The 20175-nt window shown below is 36.8% G+C and overlaps 2 protein-coding genes across 2 annotated transcripts in view; both read left to right on the forward strand.

Moving 5' to 3' along the window:
- The window catches only part of LOC137401772 (low molecular weight phosphotyrosine protein phosphatase-like), a 33280-nt gene that overhangs the window by 3279 nt on the left and 9826 nt on the right, over positions 1–20175 (forward strand). Inside the window, exons 2-5 of the mRNA XM_068088255.1 lie at positions 1955–1998; positions 6172–6245; positions 6825–6938; positions 17099–17160. Coding sequence (XP_067944356.1) covers positions 6921–6938; positions 17099–17160 — 80 coding nt within the window. The 5' untranslated portion in view covers positions 1955–1998; positions 6172–6245; positions 6825–6920. The remainder of the gene's footprint in view (positions 1–1954; positions 1999–6171; positions 6246–6824; positions 6939–17098; positions 17161–20175) is intronic.
- LOC137402461 (putative carbonic anhydrase 2) lies at positions 4448–4948 on the forward strand. The gene has a single exon (XM_068088962.1). It carries the CDS (start codon positions 4448–4450, stop codon positions 4946–4948), a length of 501 nt encoding a protein of 166 aa, XP_067945063.1.

Raw genomic sequence — 20175 nt, forward strand, 5'->3', positions numbered from 1 at the left:
TCAATCTCGGTTATCATTTGGAGTTTTCTACAAATTATATTAGTTATATCATTTATTCTATACGCAGTTATATTATTATTTTGTGTAATATGCATTATGATTATTATATTAATCATAAAAAATAATCATAGATAAGATAATAGATAAATAGAAAAATCAAATCAAAAGTTATCTTTTCTTTTCTTACAGCAAGAGCAGCACGGTCAAGTTATTCTTTTCAAAAACATGGCTGCAGTGAATTTACAGTTTAATTAAAAGTGACAATAATCCTGAAAATCAACTGAATGTTGCAGTAGGTATAAAGATGATGAAGGAACAACAATGTACATCCTCGTTTCTTAGTCGACTGGTAAACAAACGGCAAATAGCGGATATTGTAAATTATTGACCGGCTTAGACTATACACGCGCCGTTCGTTCAACAGACGATCTCCGGAGCATATCGGTGCATATAGAGTTAAAGTTTGAGGCACAAAAATCAAAATATCCTCTTCTGTTTTGATAAATCATGGCAGGGGGTTGTGGGCAGTTGCCTTTACCACACAATGTTTGCTTGATTTTTTTTTGAGAAACCAAAGCTAGTCTGTAAATTCTTTACTACCGCGAGAAGCGTTTCACATTTCGCAGTCTAAAACAATCAGTATACACAATGGAGGTAAGGGTGCGCAACACCAGAACATGTCCAATAAGTCGATTTCATACGTCACAATTTTCGGGGTTTTCGAATGTTTTTTCCCCCGATTCGTTTTTAGGTAGACCTATGTTTGGCTGGCTATATCTCAGCTTCTGGTGGGTCAATTTCCTTGATTTTTTTATAACATCAGTAAACGCCTCAAGATACATAATAAAGCATAATAATATTATACTTTCTCTATTCTTTAAACAACTTATGTGATATTACACAATAAGTGTTTTATTTTGTGTCAGCAAGCACTGATCAGCAAATGTCTGGTGTTAAGAGTGCCAAGACAGTTGTTGCAAAATATATTATGCTTCTCAGCCAGGCAAAGATTGCATTGCTTGTTAGTTGTAAAGTATGGCCGTGCCTTTTTTATCACTTTCCAGGTTACATCGTATCTCTCTCCCGCATCTTTCAGGCTCCATATAAATTGGGTTAACGACGTAACAGTCCTTTGATTCTCATTTCTAAAAGAGCTCATATGATTGGTGTATCTATTTTTCACTTTACCAGCTGTTATACCAACATTTCTTTTGTATTACGCTCTGTTTTTACGGTGGCCTGGTATATAACTGATTTGACCAGACATTCTCCTTCAAGGGGACACTTGTTTTCACCTGCTCCACAGTTGCATCTTCTTTCATTCTCATCTTCATTCGCAGTGCTCTGTTGTAATAGCAACTTGTTGTGTGCGGATATCTGCTGTTTAACGTTTGGCATGCAGCTGTAGCTCAGTTTTTACGTTTTTTCTGTTGAGCAGCTTGTGTAATTGGTGACCATTAGGGAAGCTGGCTTCTAACAAATAAACGAAACTTAACAAATTTTATACTAATGCCTGAGTTGTACTGCGGGTTGTACCAAGTAATTCTTCTGCCACGTGTTTGCCTGTTTTTTTTCTCTTGTATTTTATTTTTATATTCTAGTAAACAGTTGTATCCGCTTTGTTTAAGTTCTTCTTGGTATATTCATGGTGACTTCATGTATAAAGTGCCCTTTATACATGAAGTCTCCACAATCAGACTAACTTTAATATAATGATATATATTATGATATATATCATAATGTAATAATAGTACGAATATGATATGCATAGAGGCCACGACAAGCTGAAATAGTTTACAATACACTTGATTGTAAATGCAGTTGTATACAAACATTCATATCTTACTCCTTTATCAAATTGTGAGTTTAATTATGTTTTGCAAACCTTCAAAATAATTCTACATTTAGCCATTATAAAACTTTTAGACTTCCATCTGTTTTCCTTTGGTTGTAGAGATTGAGACACTATGACCAAGAGCGTGCTTTTCGTCTGTCTAGGTATGATATTCAACCTGTCACATTGAGGAATTTATATTTATATATGTGTGCGCGTGTTTGTATACACGCCATTTTATTGCAGTCATATCTCGACATACGAACCTAATGCATTCTGAGACTGAGCTTGTATGTTGACAGTCTCGTATCTAAATGCAACATTTCTTGTATTAAATAAGTAGACAACATTTCCTACATCATTATTATACATATTATATATTATTATATTATTATGCTATATTAAATAAATAGACAAATGCCCGGTGTTGCAAGGGTAATAAAAAAAATTTGTTGTTTGGAAAATTGATTTTTAATTCCCTAAGTTTTTTTATCCAATAAATTTGAGTAACTTGAGCTTTTTTAAGCTCTTAAATAAGACCCATAATTATAGCTCAAGCCAGTGTTTGGGAAAAAGCTTGCGTCACGGCGAGAGTATAGCAAAAAACACTGTTTTGGCTCAAAAAAGACATAGAGCTAAAGTTTTGCACACTGTTTGAAGATGGAACTTCCCTCCATAAAAGAAATCATTGTGTTTGATGCACCAGTTTTTGAGATATGGCCATTTGTAACAAAAACTTTCCGAGTTTCACAAATTTCAATTTTGTGAATCATCTGCTACACCATAATGCTTGTTCTTGGTGTCAAATTGAAGCTAGGAATGTGCTTTAGAAAATAATACAAGCAGAATTTCAATCCTAATAAAAAAAAACAAGTTGTGAGCGCATAAATTTCTACCAATCGTCATGACAAGACTGACCTATGATTTAAAGAATAACAAAACAGGCAGCAGTTTTATCCTAAATCTGTTTTTTATCTGGTTCTACACAAAATTCTCAATATACAAATAAAATGTGACAATATATCGCATCCATTCTTCTGTATTCTTTGCCAGCCCTTTGAATGACAAAAAGCTAGTTTAGCATATAAAAATTTTGCAGTAGAATTGTTTTTGTAGAGATTGCACTGGTTTCTGTCAGAAAATACATGACACAAGATTAATTACTTTCTGAAAGAGATTAAGCATACTTTCTGAAAGAGCACATTCTACTGCATACAGCGGCTTATAAATCTGGAATTGCCGAAATTTAACAAAAATTCATAAATTTTGGCTATACTCTCGTCTGCCATATTTTTCAAGTTTTAGCTGATGTGGTGGTTTAACGAATCGGCATTAGAGATTGGCAGGTGTAATAAATATGTTGCACTATTCCATTGTATAGCATTGTGACCACATGACCTACTGGTTTAGTACGCCTGTCTGCAGACCTGGAGGTTTAAATCTTCTGCAAAGCAGATTTTCATATTTAAAATTATATATGTATGGCCGATGTGAGAAAGACCTGACAGCTACAAATTTGGTACAAGTCTTTTCTGACGCTACGTAACATAAACTTTGATTTTAAATATAAGGATTTTAGCTTATTATACGCACTTGAAGATAAGTTTTAATCTTTGACTAAACATAGCTAAATAAACTAAATTTAATTTTTGTTTTGGCTTAACTTTTTATTATCTGTTTCTGGTTTTTACGCCTTGCTTTTGCTATAACTTATAGTGAGTCTTTTAAAAACGTTCCAAAAATTTTAGTCCATTTTCAATGGCGAAGCGAAAGGGATGCCACATTGAAAAACATCCTGGAAAACTTTGTGCTTGATCATTTGTTGCCCTAATTTATATATAACTCTCTGCCTTTGTTGTACTTTGTCTTTTTTAAAAGGAGCTATGTTAAGATTTGATTGGCAAATTTAGATCTAATATTGCGAAATTCGAAGCTCTATATTGGTGGTGAAAATAGGAAGAAGGCAATGCTTGCCTTTGAATTAAACAAGAAATTATTTACACACATGAGAAAACATTTTCAGATCAACTGTTTTAAACTTTACTAAGCTGCTAAACAGTTATTTAAGTACTGCGTTTCCGAGCTTCTAGTAAGTTCAGAAGTGCCAGCTGCCGATGAATTTGCACCCTATCATTTTAACAATTCATCTTGCACTATTGATCTTTCCAAGTTTCGCGATGTATCGCATCCAAACTTGCTGAAATCGACTCTCATTCCGGGCATGGTCACGTTTCAATCCATGAATAGTCGATTAGTTGTACTAACAAACTCATTATTTTATCATTCTCATACGAGCAACCCATCCTTGGCATGCAAATGTTGATGTAAGGGCAAAGGTCAAGCAGAAATGGTAGTGAGTAGCAGTGAAACATTTTTGTAGCAGGGAGCCACGTGGTTTCACACGCTAAGCTATCCCTTTCACCGGGATAGCTTAGCCGAGTGTTATTGATTCGGATCCATCAGCAATGAAAGTTTCTTTGTTGAAGTACTCTCACAGCAAGTGCCTTTGGATAAATTTTGTGTTCAATGAAATGGCATTGAATGGATTTTACCGTTTTCATGATTTGGAGCCGAACCAACTCCAAAACCCATTCGAATCATGTAAACCCAGTGATGGTGAAGAAAAAATTTGAGGTAAAAAGGCCAAGACAAAGGGAAGAGGGGAGGACAAAGGGAAGAGGGGACGACAAAGGGAAGAGGGGAGACAAAGGGAAGAGGGGACGACAAAGGGAAGAGGGGAGACAAAGGGAAGAGGGGACGACAAAGGGAAGAGGGGAGACAAAGGGAAGAGGGGACGACAAAGGGAAGAGGGGAGGACAAAGGGAAGAGGGGACGACAAAGGGAAGAGGGGAGACAAAGGGAAGAGGGGACGACAAAGGGAAGAGGGGAGGACAAAGGGAAGAGGGGACGACAAAGGGAAGAGGGGAGACAAAGGGAAGAGGGGACGACAAAGGGAAGAGGGGAGACAAAGGGAAGAGGGGAGGACAAAGGGAAGAGGGGACGACAAAGGGAAGAGGGGAGACAAAGGGAAGAGGGGAGGACGAAGGGAAGAGGGGAGGACAAAGGTGGATGACAAAGGAGGGAGGACAAAGGATGGTGAAGAAAAAAATTTGAGGTAAAAAGGCCAAGACAAAGGGAAGAGGGGAAGTTGTGTATAATAATTCAAATTGAAAATTTAAATATAAAAACAAGAAAGCCAGTTTTGTTAATTTTCCCTTTAATTAATGTATATATATACGCTAGAGTTGCTCGGTGCCTCCATCAAGTCCTTCACCTTTTTAGTCCTTGTATTTCTAGAATAGCATTTTAATTAGTCTACTTTTAACAAACATAGGCCTATAAGCTGACTCTAGGAACCTCTTTTTTGATTAAAATTTTATGAGAATTTCAGTTGAGTCAGTTTACGTACTTGCAACCAACCGCAGGAATTTTAGGCAAAATAGCAATTCAGCTATAATATAGCCTCTAGAATTAAATGCCATGTTCCAGCAATTCTATGCTATGTATGCATGTACATATTTGTGTTTATATACCTGGCCATTTTTTTGCTAATTGATATCAGTAGTTTTGTCAAATTAAAAAGTTGCTATGTAATACCGCAGACGCCCCTACAACGAAAATAATCCATTCTGAGAGCATTTATGTTATAGCGATTTTATGTTATACGAACATGTAAATAGCCTAATCCATCCCAAGGTTTTCCCATACTCATCTACCTGGCCCTTCAAAATGACAAAACATAAACATGACTTTTTACTTTAACGACTGTGCGGTAACTTTGGCATTATCGGTTTTGTATTAACAACTTTTTCTTGTTTCTTCTCACATACACCTGGTCTAGGGTCCATAATGATGGAAATTGTGCATTAGGTTGAGACGAGTGCACACCTTCAAGGTCAATTTAAATAAATTTTTCCTGTGTTTTTTTTCATAACAAGGTCTATGCTGCCAAAGAAAAAATATTGTATAATTTGTGTAACATAAGGTTGAAAAATATAAAACACATCCTCTAGGTATACATCATTTTTCCCAAGTTTAGCTAGTGAGAAAACAATATTTAAAGGCTAATTATAGGCGTCTTGGTGTTCAACTCAAATTTGAGAACTCGCAGTGACTTGACGCTTTACATTATATGGCATTACATACATAATACGATGCGAAAAGTTTCTATAAATTCTCTACATTAAGTGGAATTTAGGTATACGTTACAGCGGTGTCTACCGAATGTTAGTTTTTTTGAAGATGATCAATTACTAAGACCTTTTTAGCCGTTGTTTATACTAGCAGCAGTCTAGTACTTCAACATGCCAGCCAATATAGATGTCTATGTTTTGTAGGAAATATTTGTCGCTCTCCGACAGCTGAGGCTGTGATGAGACACGTCATAAGTTAAGCAGGCACAACCTCTCAGGTTAGCTATTCTCTTTCTCAGTAAATTAATTTTGCTGTCTAGTTGGTCATAATTCATCTAACACTTGTCCTGATGCCACCTAAAGCATTAATTGTGAAGGAATGAAAGTTTGAAATATCCGTGGAGTTTCAATGTTAGCTGGGTGACAGTACAGACTGAATGTAAATCTCAGTTGAATCTCAGTCGACCGTGCTTGCCGTGTCAATCAAGTGGACATTTGCTGTTAACTGAGAGCAGTGTCACTCCGATAGACACTGTCTGCCAGCTGACAAGTAGTGTCAGTTGGTTGACAGATTTCGCTCGGTGTTACCATTATGTAAGTGTCAGTTGTTTGATTGACAGTGCCAATCTGCTGGCCATTGATCGTCAGCTTGCTGGCAGTGTCAAAGGTTGGTTAAATGAAGCTTTGTATAAATAGGTTATTCAGGATGAATTCCTTGCATTTTTTTGTTGCTCTAAGTTTCTTGAAAAAGTTGTTAGTGTTTTTTATGTAATCACTCCAAATAACTTTTACTGAGATTCTAGCTGTGCATGGAGTGAGATTGTTTGATGTCTAAATTTTTATAGATCTTTTTTTAGTGGCCAGTGGATAGCTGTGGGACTGCGGGTTATCATATTGGGGGCGCACCAGATGAAAGAGCTCAGGCAGAGCTTGCTAAACATGGAATTACGACAATGCATCGTGGGCGGCAGGTGAGCTGCGAGCTTGTTAGGTTTGGTGAGAGTTGGTCATTTTAGGGTTTTGGCTCTTTTCATGAGCTAGTGCGAAAGTTGTGAATTCAAGTTTGAGGGCATGTTTGTGAGTCTCGTAAGATTCTTGGGAAAGCATGTATCAAATGCTGGCTGTCCTATGATTTTACCATTAAACCTTTGCCTCACCACCTGCTAAGATATTTGTGTTCAAAATACTTCCACAGTCTACGACACTGTGAAAAGTGTTAATTCTATCTCCATGGAAACTGGTAGTAACATGATAGCAAAATGGCTTTAGTGTGGTTCATTCAAAGTTGTCATACCCCTCATCTTAGCAACGCTTTCATATACGCGTCAAACATTTCAAGTCACACAATCTTTTCTGTATTGAGAGCGCCATTCATCTGTCGGAGACCATGGTTGGAGGTTCAGAGAAAAGAGATTTTATTTTAGACTGAGAACGGTGGACCAACATTCTAACAACTGCACCCATCGACCACTTAATGGCGTTTCGGAATAATTGTATGTATAGCTATTACACTTGACAATCTCTCACGACGCACTGACCAGCATACTAATAGGATATAACATCGGGTCAACTCTAATAGACAGTAACAATGTAGTAACAGTGTAGTACATGATAGCGATGAAACGAAGGTTAAAGCGTTAGTAATACATTGGTGATGTCATCAATCCAAATAGTTGGTATTCGGTATTGAAACATCTATCTAATAAGAATTGCCAGATGATTTTGATGTACAGGTTTTTTTCATGAACGTGACCAATCCGAAGTTGGTTAACAATTGAAAACTTTTGAGCAGATGGCTCTCGGAAAATAATTTATGGTAAAGGTTAAAGTCCATTGGGTGTTTCTTATTAGCTGTTTCAGTAATAGATACACATACACGGGTCTGTGTTAGATACACATACACGGGTCTGTGTTAGATACACATACACGGGTCTGTGTTAGATACACATACACGGGTCTGTGTTAGATACACATACACGGGTCTGTGTTAGATACACATACATGGGTCTGTGTTAGATACACATACACGGGTCTGTGTTAGATACACATACATGGGTCTGTGTTAGATACACATACACGGGTCTGTGTTAGATACACATACATGGGTCTGTGTTAGATACACATACACGGGTCTGTGTTAGATACACATACATGGGTCTGTGTTAGATACACATACATGGGTCTGTGTTAGATACTCATACATGGGTCTGTGTTAGATACTCATACATGGGTCTGTGTTAGATACTCATACACGGGTCTGTGTTAGATATACATACATGGGTCTGTGTTAGATACACATACACGGGTCTGTGTTAGATACACATACATGGGTCTGTGTTAGATACACATACACGGGTCTGTGTTAGATACACATACATGGGTCTGTGTTAGATACACATACACGGGTCTGTGTTAGATACACATACATGGGTCTGTGTTAGATACTCATACATGTGTCTGTGTTAGATACACATACATGGGTCTGTGTTAGATACACATACATGTGTCTGTGTTAGATACACATACATGGGTCTGTGTTAGATACACATACATGTGTCTGTGTTAGATACACATACACGGGTCTGTGTTAGATACACATACATGGGTCTGTGTTAGATACTCATACATGGGTCTGTGTTAGATACACATACATGGGTCTGTATTAGATACTCATACATGGGTCAGTGTTAGATACACATACACGGGTCTGTGTTAGATACACATACATGGGTCTGTGTTAGATACACATACACAGGTCTGTGCTAGATACTCATACATGGGTCTGTGTTAGATACTCATACATGTGTCTGTGTTAGATACTCATACATGTGTCTGTGTTAGATACACATACATGGGTCTGTGTTAGATACTCATACATGTGTCTGTATTAGATACACATACATGTGTCTGTGTTAGATACACATGCATGGGTCTGTGTTAGATACACATACATGTGTCTGTGTTAGATACACATACATGGGTCTGTGTTAGATACACATACATGTGTCTGTGTTAGATACACATACACGGGTCTGTGTTAGATACACATACATGGGTCTGTGTTAGATACTCATACATGGGTCTGTGTTAGATACACATACATGGGTCTGTGTTAGATACACATACATGTGTCTGTGTTAGATACACATACACGGGTCTGTGTTAGATACACATACATGGGTCTGTGTTAGATACACATACACGGGTCTGTGTTAGATACACATACATGGGTCTGTGTTAGATACACATACACGGGTCTGTGTTAGATACGCATACATGGGTCTGTGTTAGATACACATACACGGGTCTGTGTTAGATACACATACATGGGTCTGTGTTAGATACTCATACATGTGTCTGTGTTAGATACACATACATGGGTCTGTGTTAGATACACATACATGTGTCTGTGTTAGATACACATACATGGGTCTGTGTTAGATACACATACATGTGTCTGTGTTAGATACACATACACGGGTCTGTTTTAGATACACATACATGGGTCTGTGTTAGATACTCATACATGGGTCTGTGTTAGATACACATACATGGGTCTGTATTAGATACTCATACATGGGTCAGTGTTAGATACACATACACGGGTCTGTGTTAGATACACATACATGGGTCTGTGTTAGATACTCATACATGGGTCTGTGTTAGATACTCATACATGTGTCTGTATTAGATACACATACACAGGTCTGTGTTAGATACACATACATGGGTCTGTGTTAGATACTCATACATGTGTCTGTGTTAGATACTCATACATGGGTCTGTGTTAGATACACATGCATGGGTCTGTGTTAGATACACATACACAGGTCTGTGTTAGATACACATACATGGGTCTGTGTTAGATACTCATACATGTGTCTGTGTTAGATACTCATACATGGGTCTGTGTTAGATACACATGCATGGGTCTGTGTTAGATACACATACACAGGTCTGTGTTAGATACACATACATGGGTCTGTGTTAGATACACATACACAGGTCTGTGCTAGATACTCATACATGGGTCTGTGTTAGATACTCATACATGTGTCTGTGTTAGATACTCATACATGTGTCTGTGTTAGATACACATACATGGGTCTGTGTTAGATACTCATACATGTGTCTGTATTAGATACACATACATATGTCTGTGTTAGATACACATGCATGGGTCTGTGTTAGATACTCATACATGGGTCAGTGTTAGATACACATACACGGGTCTGTGTTAGATACACATACACGGGTCTGTGTTAGATACACATACATGGGTCTGTGTTAGATACTCATACATGGGTCTGTGTTAGATACACATACATGGGTCTGTATTAGATACTCATACATGGGTCAGTGTTAGATACACATACATGGGTCTGTGTTAGATACTCATACATGGGTCTGTGTTAGATACTCATACATGTGTCTGTATTAGATACACATACACAGGTCTGTGTTAGATACACATACATGGGTCTGTGTTAGATACTCATACATGTGTCTGTGTTAGATACTCATACATGGGTCTGTGTTAGATACACATGCATGGGTCTGTGTTAGATACACATACACAGGTCAGTGTTAGATACACATACATGGGTCTGTGTTAGATACTCATACATGTGTCTGTGTTAGATACTCATACATGGGTCTGTGTTAGATACACATGCATGGGTCTGTGTTAGATACACATACACAGGTCTGTGTTAGATACACATACATGGGTCTGTGTTAGATACTCATACATGGGTCTGTGTTAGATACACATACACAGGTCTGTGCTAGATACTCATACATGGGTCTGTGTTAGATACTCATACATGTGTCTGTGTTAGATACACATACATGGGTCTGTGTTAGATACTCATACATGTGTCTGTATTAGATACACATACATGTGTCTGTGTTAGATACACATGCATGGGTCTGTGTTAGATACTCATACATGGGTCTGTGTTAGATACACATACATAGGTCTGTGTTAGATACTCATACATGGGTCTGTGTTAGATACACATGCATGGGTCTGTGTTAGATACACATACACAGGTCTGTGTTAGATACTCATACATGGGTCTGTGTTAGATACACATACATGGGTCTGTGTTAGATACACATGCATGGGTCTGTGTTAGATACTCATACATGGGTCTGTGTTAGATACACATACACGGGTCTGTGTTAGATACACATACATGGGTCTGTGTTAGATACTCATACATGGGTCTGTGTTAGATACTCATACATGTGTCTGTATTAGATACACATACACAGGTCTGTGTTAGATACACATACATGGGTCTGTGTTAGATACTCATACATGTGTCTGTGTTAGATACTCATACATGGGTCTGTGTTAGATACACATGCATGGGTCTGTGTTAGATACACATACACAGGTCTGTGTTAGATACACATACATGGGTCTATGTTAGATACACATACATGGTTCTATGTTAGATACACGTACATGGGTTTGTGTTAGATACACATACATGTGTCAGTGTTAGATACTCATACGTGAGTCTGTGTGAGATACACATACATGGGTCTGTGTTAGATACACATACATGGGTCTATGTTAGATACACATACATGGGTCTGTGTTAGATACACATACATATGTCTGTGTTAGATACTCATACATGAGCCTGTGTGAGATACGCATACATGGGTCTGTGTTAGATACACATACATGGTTCTGTGTTAGATACACATACATGGGTCTGTGTTAGATACACATACATGGGTCTATGTTAGATACACATACATGGGTTTGTGTTAGATACACATACATGGGTCAGTGTTAGATACTCATACATGGGCCTATGTTAGATACACGTACATGGGTTTGTGTTAGATACACATACATGGGTCTGTGTTAGATACACATACATGTGTCAGTGTTAAATACACATATATGGGTCTGTGTTAGATACACATACATGGGTCTGTGTTAGATACACAAACATGGGTTTGTGTTACATACACACACACGGGTCTGTGGTAAATACACATACATGGTTTTATATCGGATACCTATCTCTTTGAGCAGTCAGTCGATAGTCAGTCAGTTAGTGACGTATTTGTTTGACTTTAAATTTCGAAATGAGTCCACAGTTAGTTTGTTGTCAGTAGCTATCTTCAGGCATTTTTAATTACTTAAAATGTTTCATAGTGTTTAGGTAAGTGACTCCTCTCATGGTTGGCGTAGGATTCCCAAACCACTATATATTAGGCAAGCTTACACTTCGGGAAGAATGATTTCCTGAAACAACTAAATGTAGCTTAATGCAAAGACTCACTTTTGCGGATAAACTTACAGGGCTTCGGATATCAAGCCTCCAACTCGACAGGTTGGGTTGTTAGAGAAATGAAAGTAGGTCAGATGTTTCCAATGTTCTCTTGACTAATCTATACCAAAACTCAATTGGGCTTGCTTTAGTGATAGCTCCCGTTTGGACAATTGATTGTAATCAAACAGTTTTAATAGAGTGACAATTATTAACAAGTGAGCTGTCATACTAAAATCTGCTTAAAACGAGGGCTTCAACCAGTTACTAGTGTGACTGCAGATCGCTAAATCAGGACCGGCTGTCGTATTGGCCCTGCGATCGACTCCACAGCCGGAGCGAATCTCATTATCACAGCAGGAGAGTTGGTCGTATATGAGCCAGTTTTGTAGAGGAAAATAGGGGAATATAGACGCCAAATTTTCAAGGGTCCTTAGTTTCATTTGCATTGGAGCTACAATTTCAGATTTTTCATATTAGAACAGAGTCATAATTTACCTTATGCCCATAGAATACTAACATGATGCATCGGTGCACAAATTAGTTATTGCCCATTATTTACACTGTGCGATATGTCCATATTACCCACCCAAGTAGGGTAATATGAACGCAATGTTGTTGCGCAGCATGTTCGTATTATATGCTACTAATGTGCTTTTTTGTGTGATGTTTGTTTGCACTATATTAATCAAAGCATTTCCTCATTGGAGTAGCAATATATACAAATACTTTGAAATAGTAATTACATATAAGAAAACATACAAGTGAAAGGAACCAAATTTGGACTAAATCATTGTAACAATATAATATGTTGTTGACAATACAGAAGCTAATATATATAGCATTAAGTTTATATACCAATGTGTAATCAGAAAAGTTAAATGAGGTAAAACTATTATTTGAAATACTATCAATTCAACAAACTACAACAGGGTCTTAATGAATCGAAGCATCAGGTCATGTTGTTGATGATATACATGTAGTAGCTTGCAACAATGAGTACTACCATTGTAATACTGTTTTGATATGGTAGACATCAAACTCATCTTAGATTGTATGAGCTCAAGTTGATAGCAAATGTCAAGCTTCCCAGTTGCCTTATAGTGCTTCCATTTGATATTGGTGGTGGTAGCACCAGTACTATTTGACTCAAATTGACTGTTCTCAACAAATTTGCAATCTGACTGATCTGGTTTAGTAAATCGTTCATTTGAAAACCGGTAGAAATCTATCTTAACCTCATCTTCATTTACTTCTAGTGCCTCACCTACATAGTAGATTACATTTTTCTTTTATTCAAATTTAACAACTGAAAATCGCCTTGCTATCAGCTGGTCATCAATCTCTTCATCAGCCTGCTCTGAATCTGTTGATACTGGATTGTCTTCCTCGCATTCATCACTCTCTTCTATGATCACACGCTTTGTTGGAGGTCTTCTACTCACTTGTAAACGTGAAGTAGAAAGCTCGGTAACTTCCATCAATTTCTCAGGAATTGCATTGAGAATTGAAGTCTTTACGCGTTTTCTTTTAGTTGCATTTTGCTTCCTTGGTGGTGCTTTAGGAAGTGGTGGAAGAGGTGATGAACTGTCTGGCTGGCAAGAATCATCCGAATCCAAAGGCTTATTCTCAAATATATCTCGATTAACCCTTATGCAGGCATAGCGACATTATTGTCATTGCGCGATACTAACGCCAATGAGCAGAGCGACTATTAATGTATGTCACCACGTCAACGTTTTTTATAAATTGATTTCTGGTTAGCTTATTGCCTTTTTTATTTAATTATTTTACTAATAGTAAACTAAAATATATTGGTCTCTGTTAGCAACCAAAAAATTAGCCATTTTGAGAAAAAAAAGTGATCGTTTTTGCGATATGCCTTCTAAACAAACGGAAAATCTGAAATAAAAACGTATTTTCATAAAATGGAGAATTTTGTTTCTAGCTTATTTATGTTTCTGTTACTGCTTTGTGAATATTCTCCCAGAGTGCAACAACTTTCGTTTACTGTCATGGCGTCTTCCAAAGCCTATAGGCAAGGGTAAAGCCATAGATATAGTAAACCCTATAGTTTACTATATCTATGGGTAAAGCTATAGAGGAACAATAATATGCACATGATGTCAAGATTGTGGTGTAGGCCTCTGCAAGGTCAAATCCTTCCTAAATTACTATAGCTAGAGAAACACTTATATAGGAATTTGACTTATAAATGTTTATTTGTATTTACCTGTATAATAAAAACATAATACGCATATACAATATCATAAATAAAAGTGTATCAATGATTTTTTTTAAATCAATTTGTGAAAAATTAATCTTTCCAGGGGTCTCAAATAGCCCAAAAAACTTGCCTGCAAAAGGGTTAAAGAGGTAAAGTCCACTAGCTGTGAAGCCTTTCGCAATATTGGATGGAGTCATTGCTTTCATGTAGGCTTTTCCACTACATTCACAAACATTGTATAAAGAACATGCGCTCCCTGGGTTGATCAGCATCCAAGAATCTAAGTATGTGTTGTAATACTGCTTGAAAGGGCCAAATCCACTAACATCATGAGGTTGCAGTTTATGGCCGCAGTGGGATGGGAAGGTCAGCAGACAGATGCCGTATTGTTTAGCCATCTGCACAGTCTCAAAAGATATGTAGCTTCGCATGATTGTCAAGAAGCAAAAGTTTCGGCTTATCGTTAAACTGTTCATGTGTCAGATACAATGTTTTAGTATTTCTGAAAACAATTCATTACTCATCCACTCACTAGGATTTTTGCATAGTCTCTTGAACCTGGAGGTGCGCCTTTCAACATGTGTTGCTTGAAATGAACTCTTGGAAATATGAAAGAAGGGGGAAGACTTTGCCCTGTAGCACTGACACAAGAAACACTTGTGATGGCAATACCTGCTCTACACTTACTGCCTGCCCTAGCTGCTTTTAATTCATTGTTTGGTAATCACCTTCTGGGCTTTATGTGCCTTAGAATTGCCTGTCTCATCAAGATTGTGAATGCAATCAGGCGTGAAGTTGTATTTCTGTTTGACACATTCCATGTTGTCCAAAGGTTCCTAGACGGTAGCCCTACCGTCTAGGAAGGACAGTTGCGCCGTCCAAGGTTGCTGGCCTCAGGCGATCTCAATGTTAAACTGCTATTCCACTTGCGGAAACCTTCTAGCCAATTTTGATCAGTCATCTTCTCACCGCCATTTTGTTGGTATGTCTAAGCTGAGCTAAGCAAGGTCTCTTGTTTGTGTAAGACTGAGCCCATAGCACATCTTTGAATAAGAAAGGATGTATATTCAGTCAGATTATGTTCTTCTTTTGCTGTGATGACAGTTTTGCGTCCCAGAGCAGTCTTACTGCTGCCGCTGTTCAAATAGCGTATCATAGTTGGCTGATTCCAAAAGCTTTAGCGACCTCCCTTTTACTCTTGCCATTTTGCTGAACTTCCTGTATGGCTTTCAGGAGTTCATCTGCGCTGTAACTTCCTCTAGTTTTTCTTTCATTAGTCCTAGGCATCATTGACCTAGAAATAACAGTTGTATGCTAAAGTTGCACCCAATGTATTCATAATAGCTATTTCAAAGGTAACTTGAGAATTTCTTAGCTTCATTCATTAAAGTTAGTTTGTCAATATATTTCAACAAGGATAGGGTAATATGTACAGTTGTCCAATTTCCCCCATTTCCTGCTGTTATATGTATGTATGTATCTGTATGTATGTATATGTATGTATGTATGTATATGTATGTATGTTTGTATGTTTCCTTTTCCATATTACCCTACAATACTGCTCAATATAGTTTAGTAAATATTTCAAAATATTAAGATATGTCCTCCCACCTTGCTGTTAGTAATGGTGCATATGCAATATTATATGAATAAAAAGTTTCACATCATCAGCATGTCTTATATCAGAAGGATCGACAGTTTTGTGTCACGCAAAATATTTACTTTAGAATGGTCAAATGTTTTACGTACCATTTAGCTTGAAAATGTATAGATGCTGTCTACAACACAATGCGCTTGCTAAAACAGGAAGTGAACCAATTTAACAAAAAAATGGACTCATGCAGTGTACAGTCAAATCCTTAAGGTTTCCATATTATCCCACTGTTCATATTCCCCCATTCTCCCCTATACCAAGCCAATTAAAAAAGAACCGGCCAGCCGAGACTGCAGAAAAAGGCAGTGCGTACTCCGCCAGCTGGCAGTCTAAGGATCCTGATGAAAAGGACAAGGAGAGTGAGCAGCAGCCTCTCGGCATGTTGTTATTTGTATGCACACACATGAACATAATGTCTCCGTATATATTGCACTAATATATACTTCCATTGGTGATACACTCAGCATATTTATTCTTGTGATGAGTAAAGGGAACCAGCAGTTTCCTTTACTCCATAATAAATAACTATAATATAGTAATTATATTTTTATTTGACAGCAAATATTGGCAAACAATATATATATTAACAAACATGTGCTTTCACAATTTTATTATCACTGTTATTATTGCGTTTTTTACCTTCGAAGTATTGGAAGCATCAACCCATTGTTGATTGAAAACATCAGCCATTGGTTGATTGGGTGATTAGAAACATCAGCCATTGGCTGATCGATTGGAAAATTAGGAGTCTTAGCCTATAATCTGCTGATTGGTTGATTAAAAGCATGAGCCTGTGGTTGAACCCCTACTTCAGATTTCTCATTTTCCATGCTTAGACTTGAAAATTGAGAGGTGGTTTGATTATCCTCTAAAAGCCCTTTTTTCTGTTCCAGCACTCAGTGTTAAGTGTCTCACACCAAACCTTGAATTGTATTCTCTTCCTGTTTGTAGCTCTGCAAGGACGACTTTAAAAAGTTTGACTACATTTTTGGAATGGACAAAGAAAATTTTCGGTGAGTGAAGTATTCAGTGTTCATTGCCTCATGCATGTCAGTGGTGGAAAGGGAGTCCGTCTTTGTCTTCTATCAAAACTAGTACACTCGGCAGTTAAGTGTGTCATGAGAGATTGTCATGTGAAAATCAATACATCCATAATTCGTGACATGGCGACTCAACAATGCAGTGGTTAGATCGCTGGACTGTAAATCGGAGTACTTAAGTTCGATTGTTGGACGAGGAAGAGTTTTTTCCAACGCTGTTAGCGATGCTACGTGTGGAAACTGCTGTTATGATGGTAATGATTACTGACCCATCCTTGCGCAAGTATACATTTGGCCCTATCAACTATACATATCTGATTGATACAAACCACCTATCAACTATACATATCTGATTGATACAAACCACCTATCAACTATACATATCTGATTGATACAAACCACCTATCAACTATACATATCTGATTGATACAAACCACCTATCAACTATACATATCTGATTGATACAAACCACCTATCAACTATACATATCTGATTGATACAAACCACCTATCAACTATACATATCTGATTGATACAAACCACCTATCAACTATACATATCTGATTGATACAAACCACCTATCAACTATACATATCTGATTGATACAAACCACCTATCAACTATACATATCTGATTGATACAAACCACCTATCAACTATACATATCTGATTGATACAAACCACCTATCAACTATACATATCTGATTGATACAAACCACCTATCAACTATACATATCTGATTGATACAAACCACCTATCAACTATACATATCTGATTGATACAAACCACCTATCAACTATACATATCTGATTGATACAAACCACCTATCAACTATACATATCTGATTGATACAAACCACCTATCAACTATACATATCTGATTGATACAAACCACCTATCAACTATACATATCTGATTGATACAAACCACCTATCAACTATACATATCTGATTGATACAAACCACCTATCAACTATACATATCTGATTGATACAAACCACCTATCAACTATACATATCTGATTGATACAAACCACCTATCAACTATACATATCTGATTGATACAAACCACCTATCAACTATACATATCTGATTGATACAAACCACCTATCAACTATACATATCTGATTGATACAAACCACCTATCAACTATACATATCTGATTGATACAAACCACCTATCAACTATACATATCTGATTGATACAAACCACCTATCAACTATACATATCTGATTGATACAAACCACCTATCAACTATACATATCTGATTGATACAAACCACCTATCAACTATACATATCTGATTGATACAAACCACCTATCAACTATACATATCTGATTGATACAAACCACCTATCAACTATACATATCTGATTGATACAAACCACCTATCAACTATACATATCTGATTGATACAAACCACCTATCAACTATACATATCTGATTGATACAAACCACCTATCAACTATACATATCTGATTGATACAAACCACCTAGCAGCTTTACACATTTGATACAACATTAAAGGCATAGTGAAGGGTCTATTAGAAAAGGTCTATTAAAGGCATAGAGAAGGTGGCCAGTTCCCAGACAGAACTCAGGTTGTATCTTTTAACATGTGAATAAAACTGATGACGACAAGTCCAACCCTACGACTAGCTATGCTATTGCGTATTATGGGCTTCATCACTCCTCCAGCTTTTTTCTTTTGCTCAACTAATTTTGTTGATGAAACTAAATCACAAATCAACAAATTGTATGGTATATATGTGTCAGCTGATATATACGATAGGTTTATATATATTATGTATATATACTGTGTACACATCTTATGTATTTTTATTATGTACATTATGTATACAGTAGATCCTCCTGTTATGTAAACCTCATTTTACATAAATTCCGCTTAACATAAGGAATTTATGTAAAGTTTTTATTTCGTATTATCTACGATGTAAAGAATTCTAATAAAATAGAGTGTCACGGCAGTTCAAGTTCTCAAATTCAATTTGACTAACGAAAAATTGGTTGTTGTTCTTAAAATATCGCTTTTTCCTTGCTGTACTTAGGAGAGAAAATAATTTATAGTGTTATTTCTATACATGTACTTTATACTTGTACCTTGGCAGTCTAGTTCACTTTGAGAGAGCGTCAGGTGTATTTATAATGCACCGAGAGAACAAGTAGCTGCCAAATATTCACAAATACTTGAAGGCGAACGATTGGTGCAGATGTTATAGTGTCGACGTGTCATGCAGAATGTCACAAGTTTGATGTCCGTCGTAAGGTATCTTTTATCTGAACGGATAGATGAACAGAAAGATATGCACAGTTCTTATTATAGTAGTTTTATTTTAGTTTTGCTTCATTTTAGACCTGAAAAATATTGTTCCCCTGCGGAATAGGCCTCGCTGTATAGAAACAAATGCAACAATTGATTTAAATTGACTTTGAACATGTGCGTTCCCCATAACTTAAGCAACGTAAAATTACTGCAATCAATGACTGTAAACCGAGTGAAAGTGATAAGAAAAAAGAGAAAAGTTGTTGATAAAAACCAATAGTTTCACAGTTGCGATACAGCCATTAAATTAAATAGTTATGTCTAGTTCTTTTCTTTTTATAGCCAAAGGAGTGAGTTGGGAGATATCTTGGAACAGATTAGGAAATTTACATGTATATTACTGTTTGTATAGCGTAAAATCCCCGTAACAAACATTCCAGGAGATGATTATTTAGTTGTAGGAGCTTCTACTGCAATATTTATATATATATATATTTTGTACGTATTTAATTCATTTATATTGCGTATATATATTATGTATTTGTATATATTATTTACAGTCTTAACTTGACATACGAGCTTAATACCTCCCGAGACTGATCGTATATCAATTCTCTCATATCTCAAATCAATCTTTCCTATATTGAGATAATAAATACAAAGTTATAAGTTCCCATCATCTAAAAACTACCCAATAACAGGATATTAAA

This window comes from Watersipora subatra, chromosome 8 (assembly GCF_963576615.1).
Source record: "Watersipora subatra chromosome 8, tzWatSuba1.1, whole genome shotgun sequence".
NCBI classification, from domain to species: domain Eukaryota; kingdom Metazoa; phylum Bryozoa; class Gymnolaemata; order Cheilostomatida; family Watersiporidae; genus Watersipora; species Watersipora subatra.

Excerpts from the sequence above, each read along its gene's own strand:
- LOC137402461 (XM_068088962.1), top strand. The coding sequence starts at position 4,448 with ATGGTGAAGAAAAAATTTGAGGTAAAAAGGCCAAGACAAAGGGAAGAG.